Here is a 27,007-nt window from a genome sequence, read left to right on the forward strand (position 1 = left end):
GAAACTGAACATGAAATGATAGATTTCATGATTCTAAGGAAAGGAAGGAATGAGAGCAGCAGAATAAGGACAATGGACTTCAAAAAAATCAGGCTTTAAAACACTCTGAGAACTGGTATGTAAAGTCCCAAGGCAGAAAATTTAAGGGCTAAAGGAGTTCAGGAGACCTGGAAGACTCTCACGGTAGGGTTGCCAACCCTCCAGGACTGTCCTAGGGTCTTATAGCAGGGCACGGCAGGGGCCCCTTGGTTCCTGCCTCTGCTAGGTCCACAAGGTCACTCTGAGGTTAGTAACCACTGGTGAAGTTTATTCATAGGCTTGTTCCAACCACCATTTTACCATGTACATTTGGCCCATCACCGTCTGCAGGCAGGCGGGAGGAAGGAGTTACCTCCCTGCTTCCACTCCCTACTTTTTCCACTTTCTTTCAACTCCTCCCTTAGCTTTCTTCCCCTTTTATACAGCCCTAGGCTAACTGGGTGGCAGCTGTCTCTTTCCCCCCTATCAGGGCCAGGTTCTCTCTGGCCAGCTCTAATGTATTCGCCTAAATGGGAGCTGGCATGACAGAGGGCTGAATCAGCAACCCTTTGCCCAGCACCCTGTCATACGACTCCAGGAATTAAAGATTATTTTGTGTGACGAAACCTGCCGGAATACCTCCAACCAAAATTGGAAACCCTATCTCAAGAAGACAATATTAAAGGCACAACTGCATACTATCCCAATGTGAAGGAAATACAGGAAGAACAGTAAGAAAACAATATGTTGCCATCATTAATGACCTGGAAATCAAAAAGGAATCCCACAAAATGCGGAAATATGGACACATTGCTAAGGAGGAGTACAAAAGAATAGCATAAGCATATAGAGACAAAATCAGAAAGGCTAAGGCACAAAGTGAGTTACACCAAGCAATGGATATAAGGCAATAAGAATGGGTTCTATTAATATATTAGGAGCAAGAGAAAGATGAAAGAAAATGTAGGTTCTCTCCTTAGCAGGGAAGGAGAGCCAATAACTGATGACATCAAGAAGACAGAAGTCTTTACTGCCTATTTTGCGTCTGTCTTCTCTAAAATAGTTCCTGGTGACTAGATACTCAACAACATTAATATTAACATCAAGGGGGAATGAATGTAAGATAAAATAGGCAAAGAACAAGTTAAAGAATATTTAGACAAGTTAGGTCTATTCAAGTCAGCAGAGTTTGATGAAATTCATCTTAGGATACATAAGGAACTAGCTGAAGCAATCTCAGAACCGTTAGCAATTATCTTTGAGAACTCTTGGAGGATGGGTGATGTCCCAGAGGACTGGAGAAGGGCAAACATAGTCCCTATATTTAAAAAGGGGAATGAAGACCTGGGGAATTATAGACCAGACAGCCTAACTTTGATACCTGGAAAGATACTGGAACAAATTATTAAAACTATCAGTTTGTAAGCACCTAGAAGATAATGGGGTTATAAGGAATAGCCAGCATGGATTTGTCCAGAACAAATCATGCCAAACCAAATTTATTTCCTTCTCTGACAGGATAAGTGGCCTAGTGGATAGCGGGGGGAGCAGTAGATGTGATTAATCTTTATGTAGTAAGGTTTTTGATACTATCCTACATGACATTTTCATGCTCAAACTAGGAAAATGTGGTCGAGATAAAATTACTATGAGGTGGGTTCACAACTGTACTTAAAGACTAGTTATCAATGGTTCACTGTCAAACTGGGAGGGTGTATCTAGTGACGCCCCACAGGGGTCAGTCCTGGGTCCTGTACTTTTCGATGTTTTCAGTAACGACTTGGATAATGGAGTGGAGACTATGCTTATAACATCTGCAGATTACACCAAGATGGGAGTGCTTTGGAGGATGGGATTAGAATTCAAAATGACTTTCCAAAATTAGAGAATTGGTCTGAAATCGACAAAATGAAATTCAATAAAAACAAGTGCAATGTACTACATTTAGAAAGGAAAAGTCAAATGCATAACTACAAAATGGGGAATAGTTGGCACTGGTACTGCTTAAAAGGATCTGGGGTTATAATGGATTACAAATTGAGTATGTATCAACAGTGTGATGCAGCTGCAAACAAGGCTAATATCATTCTGGGGGGTAGTGACAGGGCAGTCTGCTCGTTAAGGGTTGCCCTGAGTACTCGTCAGTCCACCCCATCACCTGACATGACTCTTTTGAGTTGAAATGTCTGAATATAGATGCAAGATACCTGGGAGTTATCAGGAGAGAAGAAGCAGTTCCAGGAGTAAGTAGGATTTGGGAGGAAATCCTGGTACTGCTTCTTTAAGGGACCGGAGCTCAGAGAAGTTGGGGCAAAGCTTTCTTCTCTATCAAGAAGGGCACCAGCATAAATGCAGTCTCCTCCCCCATAGCTGGGCAGATGCCTGTAGACACCACAGGGAGTATGACAGCTCCTGAAGGGCCCTGTGTTAGCAGAAAGAAGACAGCAGCCGGAGAAGGTCTGCCTGCTGAACTCTCCTAGGCTGAACCCCCACAACCAGCTGAAGGACTGATCGTGAAAAGGGCCAGCTGCAGGAGAAGCTGCCTGAGGCTCTACAGCTATAAAGTGTAACTCCAGCTCCAAGGAAGAGAAATAGAGAGCTCCTATCCTAAGGAGAGGGACAGAGGGATTGTCCAAAGTACAACCCAGCTCTGGAAGAAGATTTGGGACAGGGGAGAAAACTGACCAGGACTCTTACATGGATCCAGAGTGGGCATGAACTTGTACAGCTAAATAAGTGAGTTACCTTCTTTACAATAAATAAACTGCAAGTCCAGATACTGCAAAGAGGCATTGGACTAACCTGGTGTGGGTGATTGTCTAAAAAGACCCAAAGGACACTAAGTGCAGCATGCCTGCAGGGCCACAACGGGGCACAAGGGGGTGTGTTCGAGAGAGATGCCCTATGACAGCTATTCTAACAGGAGTGTTTCATGTAAGTCATGGGAAGTAATTGTCCTGCTCTACTCGGCACTGGTGAGGCCTCAGCTGGAGTACTGTGTCCAATTCTGGGTGCCACACTTTAGGAAAGATGTGGATAAATTGGAGAGTCCAGAGGAGAGCAACAAAAATGCTAAAAGGTTTAGAAAACCTGACCTGTCTTGAGAAAGGAAGATGGGGGGAGGGGCTGATAGTCTCCAAACACGTTAAGGGCTGTTATAAAGAGGACTGTGGTCAATTGTTCTCCACATCCACTGAAAGTAGGACAAAAAGTAATGGGCTTAATCTGTAGCAAAGCAGATTTAGGTTAGATATTAGGAAAAACATTCCAGCTAAAAGGGTAGCTTCTGGAATAGGTTTCAAGGAAGGCTGTGGAATCCCCATCATTAGAGGTTTTTAAGAACCCATTGGACAAACACCTGTCATGGATGCTCTACAGTTACTGGGTCCTGCCTCAGCTCAGGGAGCTGGACTTGATGACTTCTCCAAGACCCTTCCATCCCTACATTTCCATGATTCTATGATCTGAAGTTAATTAACAGCAATATTTATTCTGGAGTCAGGCATATTGGTATTGTAATAAATACTCAGTTTTATATGTCCCAGAACAATCATTAGGTTTGCAAAAAACAAATGTGTCCAATAGTCAATAGATCAAAAGTCTTTAGTGCACACTGTTTTATGACTACTCAAATATTAATTTGAACAGGCTGCACACAGTGAAACTAACTTACCATAGGTGTCAGGGAATATGGGACATGGTATCAACAATTCCTGTTAAAGAGCCACTCTAGAGATCTCCTTCTATATTTTCTGATTTGTTCCAAAATATAGGATTTTATTGTGCCAAAAAAATTTCTGGATAATTGATAATTAAACTCACAGGTGTGTTCTGCTTTAGAAAAATAGTACCAACTGTACTTACACATTTGAAAATTGCACTCAATAAAGCATTAGGAATGAGAGCTATGTGACTAACTGAATTTTCAGCCTACTAGCAATTCCAAAAAATGGGTGCAAAAATCTTTTCACGTTGAACAAATTGGTTTGTTCAACCCAAAATGAAATATTTCAATTAAATTTTGAGCTCTTTTTACATTTTAAAAAATAAAATTGAAGGAAACTTCAAAATGAAAAGTCATTTCAAATTTTAGAAATTGAAACTTTTGTTCATAAATGTCTAAATGAAATGTTGCAACTCTTTTGGAATTTTGGGTTTTTTCCCCCCTTCAACTTAAACAATTTGGCAAAACTGACACAAACTCATGAAACATTTCGGTATCACTACATTTTCATTCTTCGCCAAAGCATGTTTCGAACTAAAACTTTCCCCCAGTTTATTTGGAATGTACAGTAAGTGTGACACTGGCAGACCAAGTGTCAGCTCATGCCAAAGCCCCAAGCCAATTCACTTGTGGATTTGTATAGATGAAAGTGAGTGTTAAATGTATCAGAGTGTATTTGGTGTTTAAAGTTAATGAAAACTAATGGAATGTTACTTGCATTGTTTTACTTATATGTATCCTCTTATAATGTAATAGCAAACATTTATATTATAATTAAATAACCCATCAAAGGAGAAAGAAGCTTGTAGGATGCAATGAAGAACTCTAACAGAAAAGAGCTAATTGCAAAGCAAATGCTCACAGTGAGTGATGACTGGAGGTCAAAGACTCAAAATGGATTCCTCTCTCTCTGTCATCAAAGGAAAAGCTTATGTAAGTATTGACTCTGTCAGCTTGTTTTCTGTGAGAAGATATAAATATGGATTCAATGAAAGATCCTTCGTCTCCGGCCTGTTTGGACTCTTACAGGGAAGTATGCCAGATGCAAAGCGGAGATCCCCAGAGACAATCTAGATATCCTGAAAAGACTTTTGGGAAACTGACAGTTTATTACATCACTGCTACCATTTAAATTTATACACTGACTCACCTGTGCATATATTTTACCTGCTTTAAGGTTTCAATAACTCTCATTTCCTTTTCTTAGCTAATAAAGCTTTAGTTAGTTTACTATATCCCCCCAAGCAGTTGCCTTAGCAATGTGAGCACAGACCAAATCTGAGGGGGGAAGGATTTGCTGTTGTTCTCTTTGGTTGTTCCCTCTCTGGACAGAGGGAGAAGCCAAGCAGGTACAAAATCTCCTGAAAATATACCTGGAATAATCCATCTAAAACCACAGAAATTGTAAGTAGGGCAAGGAAATGCGTTAGGTTATCTTTTGTTTTGACTTGTGAATTTTCCTGTGCTACAGAGGTAGTTTTATTCCTGTTTTTGTAACTGTGAAGCTGAGCCCAGAGGGGAATCCTGTGTTTTAAATCTCTTTATTACCTTGTAAAGTTACCTTCCATCCTGATTTTGCAGGTGTGATTCTTTTACTTTTTTCTTTATAAATAAAGTTCCTTTTTTAAAAAAGAACCTGATTGATTTCAGTGTCCTGAAGACAAAGGGTCTGGTCTGTGCTCACATTGCTAAGGCAACTGCTTGGGGGGGATAGGGATTCCAAGTGACCCTTCCCTGAATTTTTGTGTAAACCACTTGGTGATGGTAACAATACCATCCAAGGACAAGGAAAGGAATTTGTGCCCTGGGGAAGTTTTAACCTAAGCTGGTGGAATATAAGCGTAGGGGGTCTTTCATGTGGGTCCCCACCTCTGTACCCCAGAGTTCAGAGTGTGGGGGGGAACCCTGACAACATGGCTGAACTGAAAAGCAATTCAGAATAAGTAAAATGTTCAAGAACAATTTTCCTCATTTCTCACTCCCTCTGTTCATCACTGTCATATGATGCAGTAGGCTGGCCATTCTTTCAGTAAAGAAGAAACTGCTTTGAGCACATTTTTTGTATAATAAACAAATTGAACAATTAAATGCATGTTGTAATTATACAGGACTTCCCATAGAAGAATCCCAGTGTTAAATTATTTAAGTAGCAGAACAGCACTGTGTGAGGTTAGCTACTATTAGTATCCCCAGTTTACAGACAGGGAAACTAGAGCCCAGACAGGTTAACAGGGACATTAAGTGGCTTGTCCAAGATCAGACATGATAGCAGCAGATCCAAAAAATAGAATCCATGACAGCTGTGACTCTTAGTCATGTACCTTAACAACCAAATCACACAGTGAATCACCTTCACATTTATTTCCACGTCAGTTACTTGAACATATACATAATCTAAAGTCTTAACTGCCTACGATTCTGAAGCTCTGATCAAATGTAACTGTTGTTTGGCTTTGCATTTTAGTCTGTCCTCATGCTCTGGTTGTAAGAAGGGACATGAAAGTATACACTTTTTTCACAAGTGTCTCGTTATCTGGAGAACTGCAAAGTAGGTCACATTTCAATATTTTATTTCTTGTAGGATTGTTAGTAAAGGTATGAATACGCACTTAGGCCTTCTCTGTCTGACCAAGGAAATGCAACTTTTAGAATCATTGGGACTGTCCTCATTAAATATTTAAATAAGTGAATTTTCAGAATGTCACTGTAAATGGGCAGAATATATCTCAACATCCTCAACAGAATGTAAAGGCCCTCACTTAGCTCAAATCTCATGCTCTTCTTGGGTAAAGGAAAATTCTAATAAATCATAAACCACAATATAAGCTTCCTCCCTCAACTTGGTTCTCCCTCAGTTTTTCTTTCCAGAACCAACTCTGTTCTAGACCCTTAGTACTCTCTGTTCAATGGGATGCTCACCTTCCCTGTATTCTAGGTTCAAGTGACAAAGCACACCTACCACACAAGTCAGACGAATTTTTGCAGCTTTCTACAGGGTTCTTTTACCTCTGAAAATATGGGTTGACAGAACATTGCTGTGACAGTCTTCTGGTAAAATCTTGTGACTTTGGCACTTTGGAATATTTTACCATAAATTTCATGTTCTTTAATAAGGCTTAAAATTTGGTTCATGTTTCCCTTCTGAAAGGTAGATGCAACAATCAAAATAATAAAGCGAAGAGTTTCTTGGGAAGGAGCAAGAAGATAAAAATGTAATTATGGAAGTGGAAAACCTTAAGCAGTAGGGGGAGAATACATGGAGAAAGGAAGGAGGAACAGGTATGTTGAATTATTTAATAATAATAGATTACCAGCATTCATAATTCAAAGACAGAACAAAAATACTTGGACATGGATGTCGGAAATATAGAGCACTGGTTAGATTTTTTTAAATATGTAAACAATAGAAAAGCTACCAATACCTGATACACCTTCATGATATTAACTGTTCCCGCTCCATTCTGGTCTGGGGATCCTTGATTCTGCAGAAGATTTCTCACCGTCTCCTCCATCCTGGAGGATGAAAATACAAAAACATTTTAAAGGTCAGAAATCTCTGTATGTGGATAAGACATGTAGTCTTAGAGTCATTTAAAGAACAAAATACATAATTCTACTGGCTACTAGCAAATGAATATTCATAGGATATCCTGGGCTTGGAACTTTCTTCGCTTCTATACATAAGCCTATGATTAACACATTTAAAGCACTTCTTTACCTTTTACACATGTAGGGTAGTGAGAGCTTCCTTTTTATCTGCGCTACAAAGGGAGTTTAATAAACGTCAGACAACATATGCAGCTAGCAGGCATCTTCTTGATGTCAGTGTTGTAGCAGCAGCAGAATGATAAAATTAACACCATTTAAAAAAACATTCATAATTTTCCAGAAAAGTGTAATACCATAACTTCTTTTGAGTACCATTGCATTTCTAATCAGTAGTGTATAATGTGGACAGTTCATCCCCAAAGAAAATTCCTGGCTTGACTCCTTTATTCCCCAGGTATGTTCCAGGATAATTGAAATAAAATGTCTTATAATTTTCCCACTCCATGTATGTTTGGTTTGTATTCAAAGAAAACATCACAACTAGAACTCTGTGAAAATGTGCCTAAAATTTACAACTGTGATGATGACTCGCCTTCTGAAGGATTGAGAAAGTGGGCATACCTAATTGCTCTGTTTTTCCCCCTCTTCACTTCAGTCCAGTACAATCTGTGGCCACCAAATTAAAAGTTGAATGTTAATGCAGTAGCAGTGGGAGCAGGATCCTTTACGGTCCTGCTGCAAAATGGGGTTGAGGTGAGCTGTCACTCATAAAATATCACCAATGTAGCGAAGAGATCAAGATGTAGGAGTGGGGAGCAAACTAGTTGACCTCGAAGGCTTTTGAGGTGTTTGGAATAAAGTAACAGCCAACTTGATTTCCAGCTTGACTTCCTCCTGGCACTCAGGGTCGAGGATGAGCTGCGCTGCAGCAGGAGTGCCTGAAGAAGTTCTAGCCAACTCAACCAGAATGTGGAGAGGCTAATTCAGACACAGTTCTGTGAATGGGTCCATTATGTGCTCCCTCCTAGCACAGCAATGCTAGCTAGTGTGGAGGGAGGTAAGAGTGCAAAGACTGGGATCATGGTTCATTCTGCTATAGAGGCACAAGTGCACTGCCTGGTAACCTTTTCCCCACTTACATCCCATGCAGGGCTGGCCACAATCTGGCACTGTAACATCATGAGAGTTTAGTTAATCTCAGCTCAGACATTAAAAAAGAAAGAATGTTTGTGCTATTACGCTGGTAGGTATTAATGGCTGCCATCAAGCATGCCTTTGATGGATCTGCAATCACAGAGCTTGTTAAAGCTGATGGGCATGCTAGCTACTCTTAATTCAGGCTGAATGGAAGAAGCAATTTGGCTCCTTTATTGAGTAAGATAGCATTAGATAATGGAAGCCACTGTCCAAGGCACTAGGCCACATGCAGGGCTAATCAAAAAATCAAGCCATATGGGTAAATGGGTTCCATGGGGACTGATTGCTAGTGCAGGGGCTAGGGCTTTGATTGGTTGAAGCTGTGTTTGTCCAGGTGTGTCAGAAGCAGAAACAACCAGAGAGCCAGAGAAGCTGTCATGAGAGTGACCTTGATAGGGAGTAGACAGAGCTCACTGGAGTACAAGACTGGCTAGAAAAGCAGGCTTGGAGATTGTGAGTAAGGAAACCACCTGCTACTGTTTGTTCCTACTAAGTTCACAGAAACAGGACGTTGTGAACCTTTTTTATAAATAAAGAGGACTGCACCAAAGAAATACCTGATTCTCTTAATCAATTTTTACTCCAAATGGAAACAACCCAGTAAGGCCCCAAATGTTAGCTACCCACACCGGACAAGGGGCAACGGTACCATCCTTACATAACCTTTGTGCATCTGGTTGTCATTCGAGTCTTTCAGTCTGATCAGAATCAGTAGTTACTAATCTAATGACAACATTCCTGCTTGCTTAGTTCTCTCTTTTATAGTCAGCCAGCAACATCCTACTTCCTGAGAAGCAGGCATTGTGAGGCATTCATCCTAGTCAGATGCCCAGTGACATTTCCCTTATTTTTATTATATTTTTTTAGTTGATGTGCATGTTTTTGCATTACCAGAATACACACGGAATAGTTGGACCATCTGTTGACCAAATGTGAATAAGAATAAGCCAGCTCTAATCTCCAGTGCAGACAGTGGTACATAGTTTTTCAGTGGCAGACTGGAACCATTTCTGCTCATCGGCTGACCTTAATCAGAGCCTTTTTACTCAGGAGGCAAAATCCTTTTGCTTCAGAATATAATCCATAAAAGACGACATATATTTTAATGCCTAAAATGTGAACCCCTAATTTTTAAAGTTATTAATATAGCAGGGTCTCTTTCTACTGATATATATCTATAATATTATGAAAAGCCCATGCAAATGAATAAACATACTTAAATCAGGAAAGAAAATGAGGAACAGATCCACCTCTCACTGAAGTTAATGGGAGTTTTGTCATTGAATTCTGTGTTAGCAGGATCAAGGACAATAATATGAATGAAAAACAACGTAGGTGCAAAAAACTAAGCCACCTATGAAAAAGAATTGTGAAAAGCCCTATAATAGAGATCATTAGTTGCATGATAGCTTCTCTTAGCCTATTTTCTGTGCACAATTAGGTTGACTTCCTGGATTGCGTGTGTGCGTGTGAAGCAGAAACTCATTTTGTCTAAGAGCTTTGTAGGGATTGATTGTACACTGTTCTACATGGAGTATAGTGATCAGATACTCCTTCTAGCAAAACTCCAGTTTACACTGGCAAAACAAAATACAGAATGTGACAAACTCACCCAGACGACAGGCAGAGTTGTTCTAACTGGAGGTTAAATATATTTTTTTTGTTTGTTGATATTAAAGAAATGTATAAAGACAAGCTGATTCAGCATGTACAATGAAATTTACTTTAGATTTCCAAAGGTCCTGATTTCCCTTTAATCAGGTATCAGTGGAAGAGTACAACAAGGAGAAAGAATAAATAGACATCTGCCAAAAAGGCAAGTCAAATGCCCTTAGATTCAGCTTTAGCAAAGTTTGTCAGGCGCTGCCATTGTGGTTTATAGACTGCTATTGCTAGCATTCCTTTTTTATTTGAATCCCGGTCTTCCATTTTAGGAGGAACTGTTTAACCAAACATGCTGTACCACAATAATTTAATCTGCTTCCTCATTAAATCAGCATTCAGTGCTTCTAATTTATGAGAGCATTAATAAAATTTAATTGTTATATTATAATCTACATTAGTCTGCTCAATTAAAGTATATACCAGTAAAATTTAATACACTATTTTAAAGTTTGGCCAGGCCCTCCCCCCAATCCAGTTTGAGAAATAGCCTCTTGCCCCCAGGAATTAGTCCTCTGGTGAAGCCTTCCCCTGGCAGACTTTATCTGGGAGATAGCATATAAATTTTGAACCAAAGTGACATTGATGAACTATATAGTAGTCAGTCGTGTCTGATGATCACATCACGGCATCTTGTGTGTGCTCTTGTGGCTGTACAGTCCGATCTGCAAGGAGCACGGTCATGGTAGGTGTCACACAGAAATGTCTCCCATTGAAAACATGGCATGATGCTCGACCCTTTTTTCAACCAATTTTTCTTTCTCAAAGTGTTCACAAACACTTTGCTCTCCAAATTAGTTGCTCTCCATTCAAGTCTGCCTGTGGCTGTGTCTTCTAAGTGATCGATATTTATGCTGCATGAGTTGAGATTCTGCTTAAGGATGTCTTTGAATTGTTTATGTTAGCCACTCAGTCCAAGTACGCTTATGCCAAGGATTTTCATTTTTCTGATGAAAGCATTAACCTTCCCTATCCTTGTATTTTCCTGTAAGTTTCACTTTCTTTTCAGAGCCCTATGTTGCTAAAAATATGTGCATTACAGCACCATATGGGACAAAGTCCACATATACACAAACCCATTCAACATTTCTGGAAACAAATCTCATAAAGAGAGAGAGAGAGAGAGCGCACGTGTGCACACAGATACAAAATGTCTTCTATTCGGTTCATCGGTACTAATGCTTGCCAACTGGGAAATGCCAGGTCAGAGTTCGCTGCATCACCACTCATAACATTCCATACATGGCTCTGAGCAAATAATTCAGCCCTGCAGCATTCCCCAAAAAATAGAATAGACCTTAGTATCCATTCTGGTCTAGCACTTAAATCCTCTTTTGCATCACCCTAACCAACACCGCCCCCCCAATAAAGTAGTAATAGGAGGATGCATTCATTTATTATTTGTATTATAGTAGTACCTAGATGTCCGAACTGAGATTAGGGTCCAATCATGCTATTGCAATGAAGTAGACAAAACAGCAAAGGATGAGACAGGAAGCAGAGAAACAGCAATGTAAAGTAACTTGCCCAAAGATCCCAGGTAATGCTGGGAGTAGAACTCAGGGGTGAAATTCTGGCCCCACTGAAGTTAATGGCAAAAAACTCTACTGACTCAGCTCCAGTCTAATGCATTGTATATTGGAGGGAGCTATTTCCCCCCCATTAATGTGTTACAGATTTTAAAAAAACATACACTCTCATTTTTTATAATGAAATACAAATACACGTGTAAAGAAAGCTTGTCCTCAGGTCAGATTTAGTTTATGGTCTTAAGTTTTATCTGTACTCCTACCCCATGCATCACATAAAATTACACAGTAGGTCAGATATCTCAAAACATCAATAACACTGAAACAAACTATACATCCTTGCTGTAAAAGTAGATTTCTAATTTTTAAACACAGATATGTGCGTGCGCGCACACACCCCACAATATATGACAGAGTCTTTAATTTGGTAAAACTACTTTGGCAGAGAGAGAGACTGACTGACTGACTGCAGGCTTTAATTCACTTGTGGGTATGTTATGCCATTTAAAACCAACCAAAAGTGTTAGTCTCATTTTGAGTGAAGTTTCATAGCCATTCCAAGAACATCTGTATGTGTGGACACAGAAACATCTATGCGTTTACTATTAATAGTGATGGTGTGTGGGACACAACAACTTTTGAAAGGATGAAGTGAATACAGAGAAGTGCAAGGTGAAAACTAGGTCTGTCATCGATGACTATTTGTGGAAATTTCCTGAAAGTTAACAAACTGTTCTCATGTGTTTTCACACCACACTGCATGCATCATGACATTTTCAGGCTCATACTCTATAGTTTTCTAGTAGACACACAAGAGTGCTATCCGCAGAACTGATGGCAGGTGGAGCAAAGTAAAGAACAGAAAGGGTATTTTATTCTATGAGGAATTACCATTATTTGTTTTCAGTCTACAGGTTTCCTGCAGAGTTTTCTGAGTCTATCAAAAGGTTTCTCATCTCATAACGGAGATTACATCACCTACATTTGTTTGATTCCTGATGATTATGTACTCAAGAATTATTCTTTATCTGGAACCATCTCTATTCCAGTAATAACTTCCTCTTATCATGGCATCAACACTTCCAAAAGTCCTGTGATTTTTGAGGTAGTTTTAAGGGCTTTAGAAATTCCCTAGAGCCCTTTGAAGTTGGCTATATATAGTTTTGCTTGAGTAGGACAGACTTCAGCAACTGGCCAATAATTAATACTATTACTAACAGTATTTTTCTATGGTGCCTTTCATCCAGGGATTTCAAAGTGCTTTACAGTCATTAAAGACTAAATTCTCCCAGGTTATACTCATGTAACAGAGAACAGTAGGAGTTGCCTGTGTATCTGATGACAGATTCGCCCTCAATTAATCACAACATCCCTTTGATTACTATTATACCAGAACTTTTGTAATTCACACAAATGACTGAGAGACTGAGAGACCCAAAATTACAGAATTTTGCAAATTAGTATGTGCATAAACAAAGAAGCGGAGATGAAGATTACGCACCACAAAATATACTTTGTTCATTCAAATGCAGTGTATCAATAACTATAATAATTCATTGTATACTAGGAAATATGATGTACAGTTTGTAAACATCAGCAAGTGATATGTATGTAAGCAAGCATGTATTAAAGCTTTTGCTAAGAAGTGATCAGAGAATGATGGGGTTTTGGGCATACAATTATGATTGGGGAGGTTAGTATAATTCTACTGTATACTCATTTTACATTTGAAAACTGAGGCTCGAAGTAGTAAGTGACTTGACAAAGGAACAGAAGCTATCAGTCACGAATCCTCGGTCTAAGCAATACATGGCAAGACATATTCTCTGTTTCTATTTTATATCGTTTCATTACTGTGACTGAGCAGACCTAATGCTGTTTCCATGAGTTATCGGACTAAGTTGCATACAGTAATACATATCTAAATAACTTCATAGTATCATAACAGTATAGAGACCGGAGAGCTGCCAATACATTTGATGTACATTTCATATCAATAGCATATGATCCTGCTCACATAATTTTAAAAACAGACCATTTGATTTGGAATGAAGAATGGTATTGAAGATCTTAGTTCTGTCTTTTTACTAGTTTGGACAGTTTACTACTCATACTATGGACTCAGAGTTTAAAAAGGTACCTGGCAAATGTTTGTGGGGTTAAAAAGAAAAAAATATTTCCACATTTTATAGTTATTTTGCAATACAAAAGTAATAGTTAAAATATAGAATTATTTTGATTAAGTGGCTACTATGCATATTATTAATATTTAATGGAAGTTTTATTATATTAAAGTCTACATAAAATACCCTAACTCCTCCAGAACTAAAAAGTATTACATTTCATTGTTTCTCCTTTAATTTTTACTTGTGATTTTAATGTCCATAAAAGTAAGGTGCTAATTGTGCTAACTAGCTATTTAGTGAATAAGGACCTCAGGATTTGGTCCCATAAAAAAAGTTCTTTGTTAAAAATATAATTCTCAATAAAGGGCTGGTGTCGTGACACCCCAGAGCCATGTATTGTACGCATACCCCTAAGGCCAAACCTCTGCAGTGCACTGCACATAAGGCCTGTCATACAGTCTGTACAAATAGGAGTGTGGGGTGGAAGTTTCCCCCACACTGAGCTCGTCTCCCCACTAAACCCAAGAAAAGGGCGCTCTTTAGGCCCTCTGTAACATCCACAAACCTGGGAGTCCAAAAATCATGACTCAGGACCCAAAACATTGCAGAATATCATGAGTTTGGCTTAAAATAAGTTTTAAAATAATAAAGTGGGGGATTTGTATTTTATGATTTTTGATCCTTTAAGGTTCATCTTTTCCAGCTTTTCTCTGAAAATATGAGGGATAAGCATTTTTTTTAAATGAAAACTGAGATTCTCATGTAATCACATGACTCCAGGAGCTGGGGGCTTTCAGAAAATCAAATATCATGAGACACACAAAGTCTCATGAGCCAACAACACTGCATGAATAATGAATAAATATTCCAAATGAGTTCTACAGTAACAAAAAGCGTATTTGTGGCACCTTAGAGACTAACCAATTTATTTGAGCATAAGCTTTCGTGATCTACAGCTCACTTCATCGGATGCATACTGTGGAAAGTGTAGAAGATCTTTTTATACACACAAAGCATGAAAAAATACCTCCCCACACCCCACTCTCCTGCTGGTAATAGCTTATCTAAAGTGATCACTCTCCTTACAATGTGTATGATAATCAAGGTGGGCCATTTCCAGCACAAATCTAGGGTTTAACAAGAACGTCTGAGGAACAGTGGGGGTGGGAGGTAGGAAAAAACAAGGGGAAATAGGTTACCTTGCATAATGACTTAGCCACTCCCAGTCTCTATTCAAAAGCCTAAGTTGATTGTATCCAATTTGCAAATGAATTCCAATTCAGCAGTCTCTCGCTGGAGTCTGGATTTCAAGTTTTCTTGTTGTAATATTGCAACTTTCATGTCTGTAATCGTGTGACCAGAGAGATTGAAGTGTTCTCCGACTGGTTTATGAATGTTATAATTCTTGACATCTGATTTGTGTCCATTTATTCTTTTACGTAGAGACTGTCCAGTTTGACCAATGTACATGGCAGAGGGGCATTGCTGGCACATGATGGCATATATCACATTGGTAGATGTGCAGGTGAACGAGCCTCTGATAGTGTGGCTGATGTTATTAGGCCCTGTGATGGTGTCCCCTGAATAGATATGTGGGCACAGTTGGCAACGGGCTTTGTTGCAAGGATAGGTTCCTGGGTTAGTGGTTCTGTTGTGAGGTATGTGGTTGCTGGTGAGTATTTGCTTCAGGTCGGGGGGCTGTCTGTAGGCAAGCACTGGCCTGTCTCCCAAGATTTGTGAGAGTGTTGGGTAATCCTTCAGGATAGGTTGTAGATCCTTAGTTTTAGTTGGGGGCTGAAGGTGATGGCTAGTGGCATTCTGTTATTTTCTTTGTTAGGCCTGTCCTGTAGTAGGTGACTTCTGGGAACTCTTCTGGCTCTATCAATCTGTTTCTTCACTTCCGCAGGTGGGTACTGTAGTTGTAAGAATGCTTGATAGAGATCTTGTAGGTGTGCGCTCCTTATGCGCTCAAGGACTTTTTGTAGATGTTCCAGGTGGTCTGCCCAGGAATCCGAAAATATGGCCACATCGTCAAGGTAGGCGACTGCATATTCTCCTAATCCCGCTAGGAGACCATCTACAAGTCTTTGGAAGGTGGCGGGTGCATTTCGCAGCCCGAAAGGGAGTACATACAGCCCGAGATGTGTGGTGAAGGCTGACCTTTCCTTGGCAGATTCATCTAGCGGTACCTGCCAGTACCCCTTGGTTAAGTCCAAGGTAGAGATGAACTGGGCCCGTCCCAGTTTCTCTAATAGTTCATCTGTGCGTGGCATTGGATAGTTGTCTGGGCGAGTTACAGCATTTAGCTTACGGTAGTCCACGCAAAAACGTATTTCCCCATCTGGTTTGGGAACTAGAACCACTGGAGGTGCCCATGCACTTCCAGAGGGGCAGATTACACCCATCTGTAACATATCCTGGATCTCCAGTTCTATAGCAGTTTTAGCTTGAGGAGACACCTGGTAAGGTTGGACCCTAATTGGGTGAGCATTACCTGTGTCAATGGACTGGTATGCCCGTTCAGTCAGTCCTGGGGTGGCTGAGAACGTTGGCGCATAGCTAGTGCACAGCTCCTTGATCTGCTGTCGCAGCATACGCCCAAGGGTCATGGAGAGGTTCACCTCTTCCACACCACCAGCACATTTCCCTTCGTAGTAGACACCTTCGGGCCACTCAGTGTCATCTCCTCCGTGGGCTGTAAACTGACAAACCTTTAATTCTCTGGAATAAAAGGGCTTTAGAGAATTAATATGGTACACCTTAGGCTTTCGGTTGGAGGTAGGGAATGCTATGAGATAATTAACAGCTCCCAGGCGCTCCTGGACCGTGAATGGCCCTTTCCACGACGCTTCCATTTTATGGGCCTGGAGCGCCTTTAAGACCATGACCTGGTCTCCTACTTTGAAGGAACGCTCTCTGGCATGTTTATCATACCAGGCTTTTTGCTCTTTTTGAGCATCCTGTAAGTTTTCTCTAGCAAGGGCTAAAGAGATTCGGAGGGTGTTTTGTAGGTTGGTTACAAAGTCCAGAATGTTAGTTCCTGGAGAAGGTGTAAATCCCTGCCATTGCTGTTTCACCAACTGCAATGGCCCCTTAACCTCACGGCCATATACAAGTTCAAATGGGGAAAACCCTAAACTGGGGTGTGGTACAGCTCTGTAGGCAAAGAGCAACTGCTGCAACACTAGGTCCCAATCATTGGAGTGCTCATTTACGAATTTACGTATCGTGGCCTCCAAAGTCCCATTAAACTTCTCCACCATGCCATTTGTTTGATGGTGGTAAGGAGTGGCAACCAAGTGATTTACCCCATGAGCTTCCCAAAGGTTTTCCATAGTTCCTGCCAGGAAATTAGTCCCTGCATCTGTGAGGATGTTGGAGGGCCAACCTACCCTGGCAAAAGTGTCTGCTAGTGCCTGGCACACACTTTTAGCCCTGGTGTTGCTTAGAGCTACTGCTTCCAACCATCGGGTGGCAAAATCCATGAAAGTCAGTATGTACTGCTTTCCTCTGGCTGTCTTTTTCGGAAAAGGACCCAGAATATCCACAGCTACTCGCTGAAATGGAACTTCAATGATGGGGAGTGGCTGGAGAGCAGCTTTGACCTGGTCTTGGGGTTTTCCCACTCTTTGGCACACCTCACAAGACCAGACATAGGTAGAAACATCCTTGCCCATTCCCTCCCAGTGGAATGACCCCCCCAAACGGTCTTTGGTCCTGTTCACCCCAGCATGGCCACTAGGGTGATCATGGGCTAAGCTCAAGAACTTGGCCTGGTATTTAGTTGGAACTACCAACTGTCTCTGAGGATGCCAGTCTTCCTGGTGTCCACCAGAAAGAGTTTCCTTGTATGAAAGTCCTCTTTCTACAACAAATCTGGATCGATTAGAAAAGCTGAGAGGCGGTGGGTTGCTCCGTGCCACCGTCCAAGCTCTCTGGAGGCTTTCATCTGCTTCCTGTTCGGTCTGGAACTGTTCCCTTGATGCTGGAGACATCAGTTCCTCATTGGATTGTGGACCTATACTTGTCCCTCTGGAAGGGATGTAGGGGATGGGGCTGTTTCAGTTGACTGTGAACCGCTCTCCGCTGGTGCACTATGTTGGGATTCAGGCTCCGGCTGAGCCTCTTGTGTAGGGTTATGGGCTGCTGCCAGTTCAGGTTCGGTGGGGCCCTCTGGTGCTGAGGTTGCAAGTACTGGATTCAGTGCTGGCAATGGGTCTGGTGTTGGCTGTTCAGCTGGTTCCGGTTCTGGGATTGGTTCCGTCTGGGTCTCTGGGACTGGATCCACTACTGCTGTTGCAGACATTGGCCTGGAGTCCGGGTCCATCACCTCTGACCGGGTCCTGATAGAAGTTTCCGGAACAGAGCTAGGCCTCACGGCTTGTTTAGCCTGGCTGCGGGTGACCGTTCCCACCCTCTTGGCCTGCTTCACATGATTGGCCAAGTCTTCCCCCAACAGCATGGGGATGGGATAATCATCATAGACTGCAAAAGTCCACGTTTCAGACCAGCCCTTGTACTGGACAGGCAACTTGGCTGTAGGCAAATTGAAAGAGTTGGACTTGAAGGGTTGAATCGTCACTTGGATCTCTGGGTTGATTAAATTGGGGTCCACTAAGGAAGCATGGATAGCTGACACTTGTGCTCCGGTGTCCCTCCAAGCGGTGACCTTCTTCCCACCTACACTCACAGCTTCCCTCCGCTCCAAGGGTATCTGGGAGCTAACTGGGCCTGCGGACCTCTGGTGTGATTCCGATGCAATGAACTGTAATGTGTTGGGGTTCTTGGGGCAGTTGGCCTTTACATGCCCCAGCTTGTTACATTTAAAACATCGTCCAGCTGATGGGTCACTTGGGCGAGGTGGGTTGCTGGAGAATGGGGTGGTCGGATGATAAGGTGTCTGGAGGGTTCTTTGGGAGGTAGGTGGGGCCTTGGGCGGCCCCTGGTAATAGGGTGTGGTCTGGGGTTGTCCCTTCTGGTCTCCACTCCAACTGCGACCAGTTTTCTTCTTCTCTGCCACCTCCACCCATCTGGCTCCAATCTCTCCTGCCTCGATTACAGTTTTGGGCTTCCCATCTAGGATGTATCTTTCTATTTCCTCAGGAACACCCTCTAAGAATTGTTCCATTTGCATTAGGAAGGGCAAATTTACTGGAGATTCAACACTTGCTCCTGATATCCAGGCATCCCAATGTTTCACAATGTGGTAGGCATGTCGGGTAAATGACACGTCTGGTTTCCACCTAAGGGCTCTGAACCTCCGACGAGACTGTTCAGGTGTTATCCCCATTCTGACTCTCGCCTTGGATTTAAACAGTTCATACTTGTTCATGTGTTCTTTAGGCATTTCAGCTGCCACCTCAGCTATGGGTCCACTGAGCTGCGGCCTCAGCTCTACCATGTATTGGTCAGTAGAGATGTTGTGCCCAAGGCAGGCCCTTTCGAAGTTTTCTAAGAAAGCCTCAGTATCATCACCTGCCTTGTAGGTGGGGAACTTTCTGGGATGGGAAATGGTACCTGGAGAAGGATTGCTAGGGTTTGTTGGGATATTCTGCTGAGCCTTTATCTTCTCCATCTCCTCCACATGTTTCCTCTTTTTCCTTCTCTTCCAGTTCTTTGTCCCTTGCTTCCATAACTCTCCTGTGAGCAGCCGCTTGGTGTTGTTCTGCCTCTTTCGCTGCCTCCCTTTCTTTCCCCTTTGCCTCCATTGCTCTCCTGTGAGCAGCTTCTAGAGCTTTTTCAGTTTCTTTCAATGTCTCCAGTTTGGCTAACTCCAATTTGTGTAGTGCCTTGGTGCCTGACATCTTTACCTCTCTGTTTTTAACTAACTTTACACCCAAGGTTTAGAAATAAACAAACATAACTTGGCTGTAAAATTTTGCTGTGCTGGAATAGAATACTTATTCTCTGATAGTGATTGTCAGCCTACAGAAAAAGACAATTCCCTTGTCTCTGCTCTGGGCCAAAATCAAAGCAAAAAACCTCCAAGTACTTGGAAACCTGCTTACCAGCAGCCCAAAGGAAAAAAAAATTTCCTTTTCAAACTTGTGCTCCTTGTAAAAAATCAAAATCCAAAAAAAACCACCCCTGCCACTTTTGTCTCCAGGCAAATGGGTAGAAATCCCCCCCCCCCTTACTATTTACTTTTAGGGAAACAAAGACTTTGGGTTGGAAGACTGTGAATTTCCCTGCAGGAGTTAAGTACCCTGGCTCCAGGCAAAGAAAATCTGTAATTCACAAAGTTAATCCCCTTTTGTCTCTGCTTGGCCACAAAGAAGAGAAAAAACAAGCTGCTTTCAGTTTCAGCTGCTTTTTGGACTTCCTTTCCAAAGGAAAAAAAATTTCCTTTTTTAAAATCTGTATTTCTAGTTCAAAAAATCTCAACTGGATCTCAAAATGATTTCAGGTTAATCCCACCGCTGCCACCATGTCAAGGTTCCTCCCGCACCCTGAACTCTAGGGTACAGATGTGGGGACCTGCATGAAAAACTTCCTAAACTTATCTTTACCAGCTTAGGTCAAAACTTCCCCAAGGTACAAAATATTCCACCCTTTGTCCTTGGATTGGCCGCTACCACCACCAAATACTGGTTACTGGGGAAGAGCTGTTTGGAAACGTCTTTCCCCCCAAAATACTTTCCAAAACCTTGCACCCCACTTCCTGGACAAGGTTTGGTAAAAAGCCTCACCAATTTGCCTAGGTGACTACAGACCCAGACCCTTGGATCTGAGAACAATGAAAAAGCATTCAGTTTTCTTACAAAACTTTTAATAGAAATAGAAGTAAATAGAAGTAAATAAATCACCTCTGTAAAATCAGGATGGTAGATACCTTACAGGGTAATTAGATTCAAAACATAGAGAACCCCTCTAGGCAAAACCTTAAGTTACAAAAAAGATACACAGACAGAAATAGTTATTCTATTCAGCAAAATTCTTTTCTCAGCCATTTAAAGAAATCATAATCTAACGCATACCTAGCTAGATTACTTACTAAAAGTTCTAAGACTCCATTCCTGGTCTATCCCTGGCAAAGACAGCATAAAGACAGAGACCCTTTGTTTCTCTCCCTCCTCCCAGCTTTTGAAAGTATCTTGTCTCCTCATTGGTCATTTTGGTCAGGTGCCAGCAAGGTTACCTTTAGCTTCTTAACCCTTTACAGGTGAGAGGAGTTTTCCCCTGGCCAGGAGGGATTTCAAAGGGGTTTACCCTTCCCTTTATATTTATGACAGAGGCAGTAAAAATACAGCTTCTATACATCATAACTGAGCATGCCCTAAAGATGGCTGAAAAAGCCTTAAATAGATCATACAGGTCTGGACATTGATATACAGTAGGTGTAGAATTTCACTGTTTGTGAAATTGACTACAAAAGAATTTTTTAGACAATATTTTGTCATTAACAGTTTTAATGCTGCACATTCCAATCACTCAGACCAGGAAAAATTATGTTATACATTGTTGCTCATATCTTCCTAATTATGCTGCTGTACCACAGCCATTATCCTATTTTATCAGGCAACAATGGAAAAAAGAAAACCCACATTAAGCTTTAAGGGCCAAATTCATCCAGGTGGTAACCCCATTGGCTTTTATGACATTTCCCTGGGGAACAATTGGACTCAGTGCTTTAAAAATATTTACCATTATAATTAAAAAGCAATTGCTCTTTAGTATAATATTCTCTACAAGTGTGTGGCGTGTTTGATTGAGACACTTGAAAAATTAATGACAAATATCTAGTAATTGGTAATGATGGGCCAGATGCTATTGCTCTTACAATGAATAGTGCCTTACTCTGGGAGTATCCCTGTATATTACAGGGCTTATAATGGTTAAAACACAGAAAGAGGGGAAACCAGACTATGTGGTGGTCTTCACAAGGCTTGAATTGAGATGCTATAGAAAGGATACTAGCACTTTATTTCTGTCTCCTATACCAACTATTCCAGCTCTCTCCTTTGTTGCTGAAGCTGTGCAGAACACTTCCCCTCTCACAGACATCAGGTCCAGCCCACACCCACCCACCCACTGATTACCAGGGCCAGTAGTATGAGGCCAGTAAGCAGATGGGGATGGGATGAGGGAGCTCTGTCAGAGGTAACTAGTGGCCAAAATGCAAGAGAAAGAAGAAGAGAGGGAAAGGTGAGAGGCCCGGAAGAATCACACTCCATGGATCAGGCCCACCCAGAAGCACAGCAACAAGGCAGACCAGGATAGGGCAGGGTGGGGGAAGAGACAGACATTCGGCGGGGAATAAAAGAGGAAGACAAAGAGATATACTAGTGTGAAAGGGATTGAGAGAGAGAATGAAGGGGAAGGTGAGAATACTGAGAAGAGGTGGAGAGAAAACAACTTGGAGACCAGGGAAGAGAACAGAAAAAAGGGAGAGAGAAGAGAAGGAAAGTGGAAATGAGATGGGAGAACTGAAAGAAGAGAATATGATGGTACAAATGAGATGCCAGGAAAGAAAAGGAATAGAAAGAGAATTAAAACAAGGAAGTAAGAAATGAAGACAGACACCTTTATGGTTGTTTTATTTATTTTCAGCATGTTTTATTATACTTCCTTTGCAGGAAAGGGAGAGTCATAAGGCTGAGGACTCCACTCCAATGGAAAATCATTTAGGTGGAAGAGGATTTTTGGCCCGATTGAAGAGTGAAAGCCATTCCATCACTTACTCTCCCCTCTTCAAGCACTTACTCTTTAAGCATCTATCTTCAGCACAGCACGAGGTACATTTTCAAACTGCTGTGTGGGTTTTTAGCCATGCAGCTCCCATTGAGTTTAATGGGAGTCCTGTGGATGAGCCCTCATTTGAGGCTTTCAAATTGTACTCCAAAATGTCTAAATAACGTACTATTTGAACATTAACTTGTTACCTTTTCATATGATAGTAGTGAAGTAAAACAAGGACAGAAGGATTTTTAAAGTTATATTATTCTGTTTTGCAATATGTATTGGGAAGCTCACCAGGGTTTAGTCAAAAGGGGATCTTTCTCCATATAAATATTTAACACAAGCTTATCAACCTCTAGGATTTAGTTTTCATAATGATTAAAATAAATTACTCGCATGTGTTTTTAAATGGGGAACATAAATCAACCCATGCTGCATGTCTCTCACAGAGGAAAGATGGTCCAGTGGTTAAGGCACTAGTCTAGGACTTGGGAGACCTCTGCTCAAGTCTCTGCTCTGCCACAGACTTCCTCTGTGACCTTGGGAAGTTATTTAGGCTCCCTTTGCCTCAGTTTCCCATCCGTAAACTGTAGATGGTCATAGGTGCCTACCTCCTAGGGGTATTGTGAGGATAAATAAATTTAATATTTGAGGTACTCAGATACTAAAGGTAATGAAAGCCATAGATATACCTGAGGTAAATTTATTCAGATATGGCAAGAATGCAGGGGCATTCACTTGCCAAGCAAAATGCTTTCATTTTCTTCCCTCTGTAGGAGGGGGTCTTCCTCATGCCTGGGACTGAAAAACATACGTGAGGTAGTCCTGGATAATTTAAACCACCACTGCCCATGTTCTTCCTGTTCTACAAACAGAAGACAGTCTCTAATACAGTCATCTTTCAGGAATACTAGAAGATTATTCAAAATAAATCTAAGCAGGTACAATTTTTTCTGATGTTTACATGTCCACGTAGTTGATGATCATATTCTGATACTCCATTACTTGTGAATTAAGGTATTATTCAGCACCAGTAAGCATTATTAGAGGGTGGCCCCCAATTAGTATGCCAATGAAGAAAATGAGTGAAATGGCATTTATGTGGGGCCAGATCCTCTATTGCAGGCAATGGAGCTATGCCAATTTACACCAGGTAAGAGTCCAGCCCATGAACGTCTGGGGAAAAAAAAGAAAAAGAAAAAAGGAAATTGGCTTACATTGGAGCCATTTCACTAGACTGCTGGCAGACAATGGGATTGATACAACTATCTCAGCGAGTTCCCCACATACTTATATAGTTCACGTCTTACTTACGTAACTTATGCTATCATGAAAATATGGGAATACCTTTGGGCATGTCTAGATTTATGCCAATACCTGTGCTTAGATGACTCTGAAAATTAGGCTTAGCAAGCAAAACCCTTAAACCATTACTGGTTTTGGTTTTTTAAGCTTTAACAAACCACTATTTGGATATTACTTCATACCTCTATTGTTGTATGGTAGATACAATATTTCAAAAGATTCTGAATCTAGGCAAATGGGAAATAGAAAGACTAAAAAAGCGACATAGCCACCTGCTTTGGGCCCCAACCCTGCAAACTCTTCCACATGAGTAACTTAGTGCAAAGTAGTACCACTGACTTCAATAGGATTATCCACATCTTAAAATGTCTGCAGAATCAGGACCTTGGTAAGTTACTTAGTGAACAGATAGCATGTATTTTACCCAAATCTGGTGGAAACAAAGCCTCAGACGAGCCTCCTAACCCAGGGGTGGCCAACCTGAGCCTAAGAAGGAGTCAGAATTTACCAATGTACATTGCCAAAGAGCCACAGTAATATGTCAGCAGCTCCCCATCAGCTCCCCCCTCCTGTTCCCAGCACCTCCCACCCACCAGCAGCTCCACCGATCAGCGCCTCCCTCTCCTTCCCTGCACCTCCCGATCAGCTGTTTCGTGGCGTGCAGGAAGCTCTCGAGGGGAGGGGAAAGGTTGGGCACAGAAGGCTGAGGGGAGGGGGCGGGAAGAGATGGAATGGGGACTTGAGCAGCGAGCACCCCTCAGCACATTGGCTTGTAACTCCAGCCCGAATCGGTGCCTATACAAGGAGCTGCATATTAACTTCTGAAGAGCTGTGGCTCCGGAGCTACAGGTTGGCCACCCCTGTCCTAACCTAAGAAATAATTTAGCAAGAACTCAGTTTGTTGTTCTGTAAGCAAGTATCAACACAAAGAAATTGATCCTTTAAAAATCTTAATTAAATATTACAAAAGCTGAAAAGAAGCAATCATTGCCTGATACTACTTCATTACAATGCAAAGCCCCGAATTCTGAAGAACCCAATTTAGATATCAATGTCCAGCAAGGAAGAAGGGCAACAACAACAAAAAAACTCCCTGAAAGAGTACCTGTGTATGACAGATGCTTTTGTATCTAAGAATAACTACTGAACAGCAGTAACCCACAGTTCTGGAATATTAAAAGTTCTACCTGTTCTGCAGGAAGGGAGTATGCTGTGTCTTCAACAGGAACTCAGGGTTATACACTGGAATTAGCTTGCAGGCCAGGTGAACCCATGCAGGGCAGATGGAGTTCTAAGGCCTGGTCTACACACCATTTTTGTATTCATATATCTATATTGGTTAGGGGTTTGATTTTTAACTGATTTACTTATACTGGCATACCCCTAGCGTGGATGTGATTATACTGGTGTTAAAGGTGCCTAATACCAGTGTAGCTTATTATCCTTCCCATATGGGAATAAGTTATACAAGCACCTTTATACCAGTATAATGATGTCCACATTAGGGGGTGTTTACATCTGTAACTAGACCAGTATAATTAAAGTAATACAAGCCCTAAGACTCCCTGTCTAATTATCTTTCTGTATAATCAATTTAAGCTAAGGCTTGCAAATTGTGGAATATATTTAATCAGGTCTCAGTGTTATCTGTGGGGGTCGGGGGAATCAAGTTCATTACAGAGACAGATAGAGGCTAGGTATAGACTACAAACTTTTGACAGAATAGCTGTCAGTGAGGAGATGCCATTTGTGACTGACATAGCTGTACCAGCAAAAGCCTCCAGTATGGATGTAGTTATATCAGCAAAATTGTGCTTTTGCCAGTTATGCATCCAAACACAAGTATAGTTCGACCAGCAAAGCACTCTTAGTTTAGACCTGGCCAGAATGTTTGTAGACTTCAAGACAATTAAAAACACTCTGGATATATAAAATCTCCCCACTATATTTTCCACTTTATGCATCCGATGAAGTGAGCCGTAGCTCACGAAAGCTTATGCTCTAATAAATTTGTTAGTCTCTAAGTTGCCACAAGTCCTCCTTTTCTTTTTACTGGATACACATATGAATTGTGCCATCTTGCGAATAAAGTCTGATATTGTGACTAACTGTAATATCAAAAGACAAATACAGGAAAATGCATTATTTTATCATTCAAATTTAAAGTTCATATTCGCTCCAAATTATCGCCACTGCTTTATTAGCTTTCTTCCATATAGCAAGCATATTTTTGTACTTATGATAACATTTCAATACCAACATAAAATGAAGCTGTTTGCAGTATTTTTATAACAAAGTACTAGCATAATACGCTTCAACCTATGTTAAGCCATCTGTTAGTGTCTCATTTCAAAAGCAATTTCTTCCAGCCTATCAGTTTACTGAGTGCAACTGTCATACATTTTCTTAATCCTAGCTATCCTAAACCTTTTTATACATTCCTCTCTGCATTCCTCTAACATATCATGTGCTTGGAGAAATCCCTTGGCATGTAGACTGAGTTTCTAATCCTGTTCAACAAAATAAACGGTCATTGTTTTGGAAATGTAAGATTTTTGCATTTTAAAATATACCACTGTGCAGTCTGAGATTGCTGGAGGTTTGTGGGTAACTCATTTTTTGATTAAGGCTATGTATCCTTGTGTCATAAATATAAAGGGAAGGGTAAACACCTTTAAATCCCTCCTGGTCAGAGGAAAAATCCTTTCACCTGTAAAGGGTTAAGAAGCTAGGATATCCTCGCTGGCACCTGACCAAAATGACCAATGAGGAGACAAGATACTTTCAGAGCTGGAGGGGGGGAAAAACAAAGGGTCTGTGTCTGTGTGTTGCCTTTGCCGGGACCAGAGCAGGAATGCAGGTCGGAACTCCTGTGAAGGGCTAATAAGCAATCTAGTTAGATATGCATTAGATTATGTTTTGTTTAAATGGCTGATAAAATAAGCTGTGCTGAATGGAATGCATATTCCTGTTTTTGTGTCTTTTTGTAATTTAAGGTTTTGCCTAGAGGGATTCTCTATGTTTTGAATCTGATTACCCTGTCAGGTATTTAACATCCTGATTACAGAGGTGATTCTTTTACTTTTTCTTCAATTAAAATTCTTCTTTTAAGAACCTGATTGCTTTTTCATTGTTCTTAAGATCCAAGGGTTTGGGTCTGTGTTCACCTATGCAAATTGGTGAGGATTTTTATCAAGCCTTCCCTAGGAAAGGGGGTG

At 41.2% G+C, this 27,007-nt stretch overlaps 1 protein-coding gene across 1 annotated transcript in view; it reads right to left on the reverse strand.

Annotated features, from left to right (window-relative positions):
- The window catches only part of NCKAP5 (NCK associated protein 5), a 568,803-nt gene that overhangs the window by 205,958 nt on the left and 335,838 nt on the right, over nucleotides 1-27,007 (reverse strand). Inside the window, exon 7 of the mRNA XM_084643960.1 lies at nucleotides 7,165-7,255. Coding sequence (XP_084500086.1) covers nucleotides 7,165-7,255 — 91 coding nt within the window. The remainder of the gene's footprint in view (nucleotides 1-7,164; nucleotides 7,256-27,007) is intronic.

Source organism: Lepidochelys olivacea (genome assembly GCF_965140295.1).
Source record: "Lepidochelys olivacea isolate rLepOli2 genome assembly, chromosome: 11".
NCBI lineage: Eukaryota > Metazoa > Chordata > Testudines > Cheloniidae > Lepidochelys > Lepidochelys olivacea.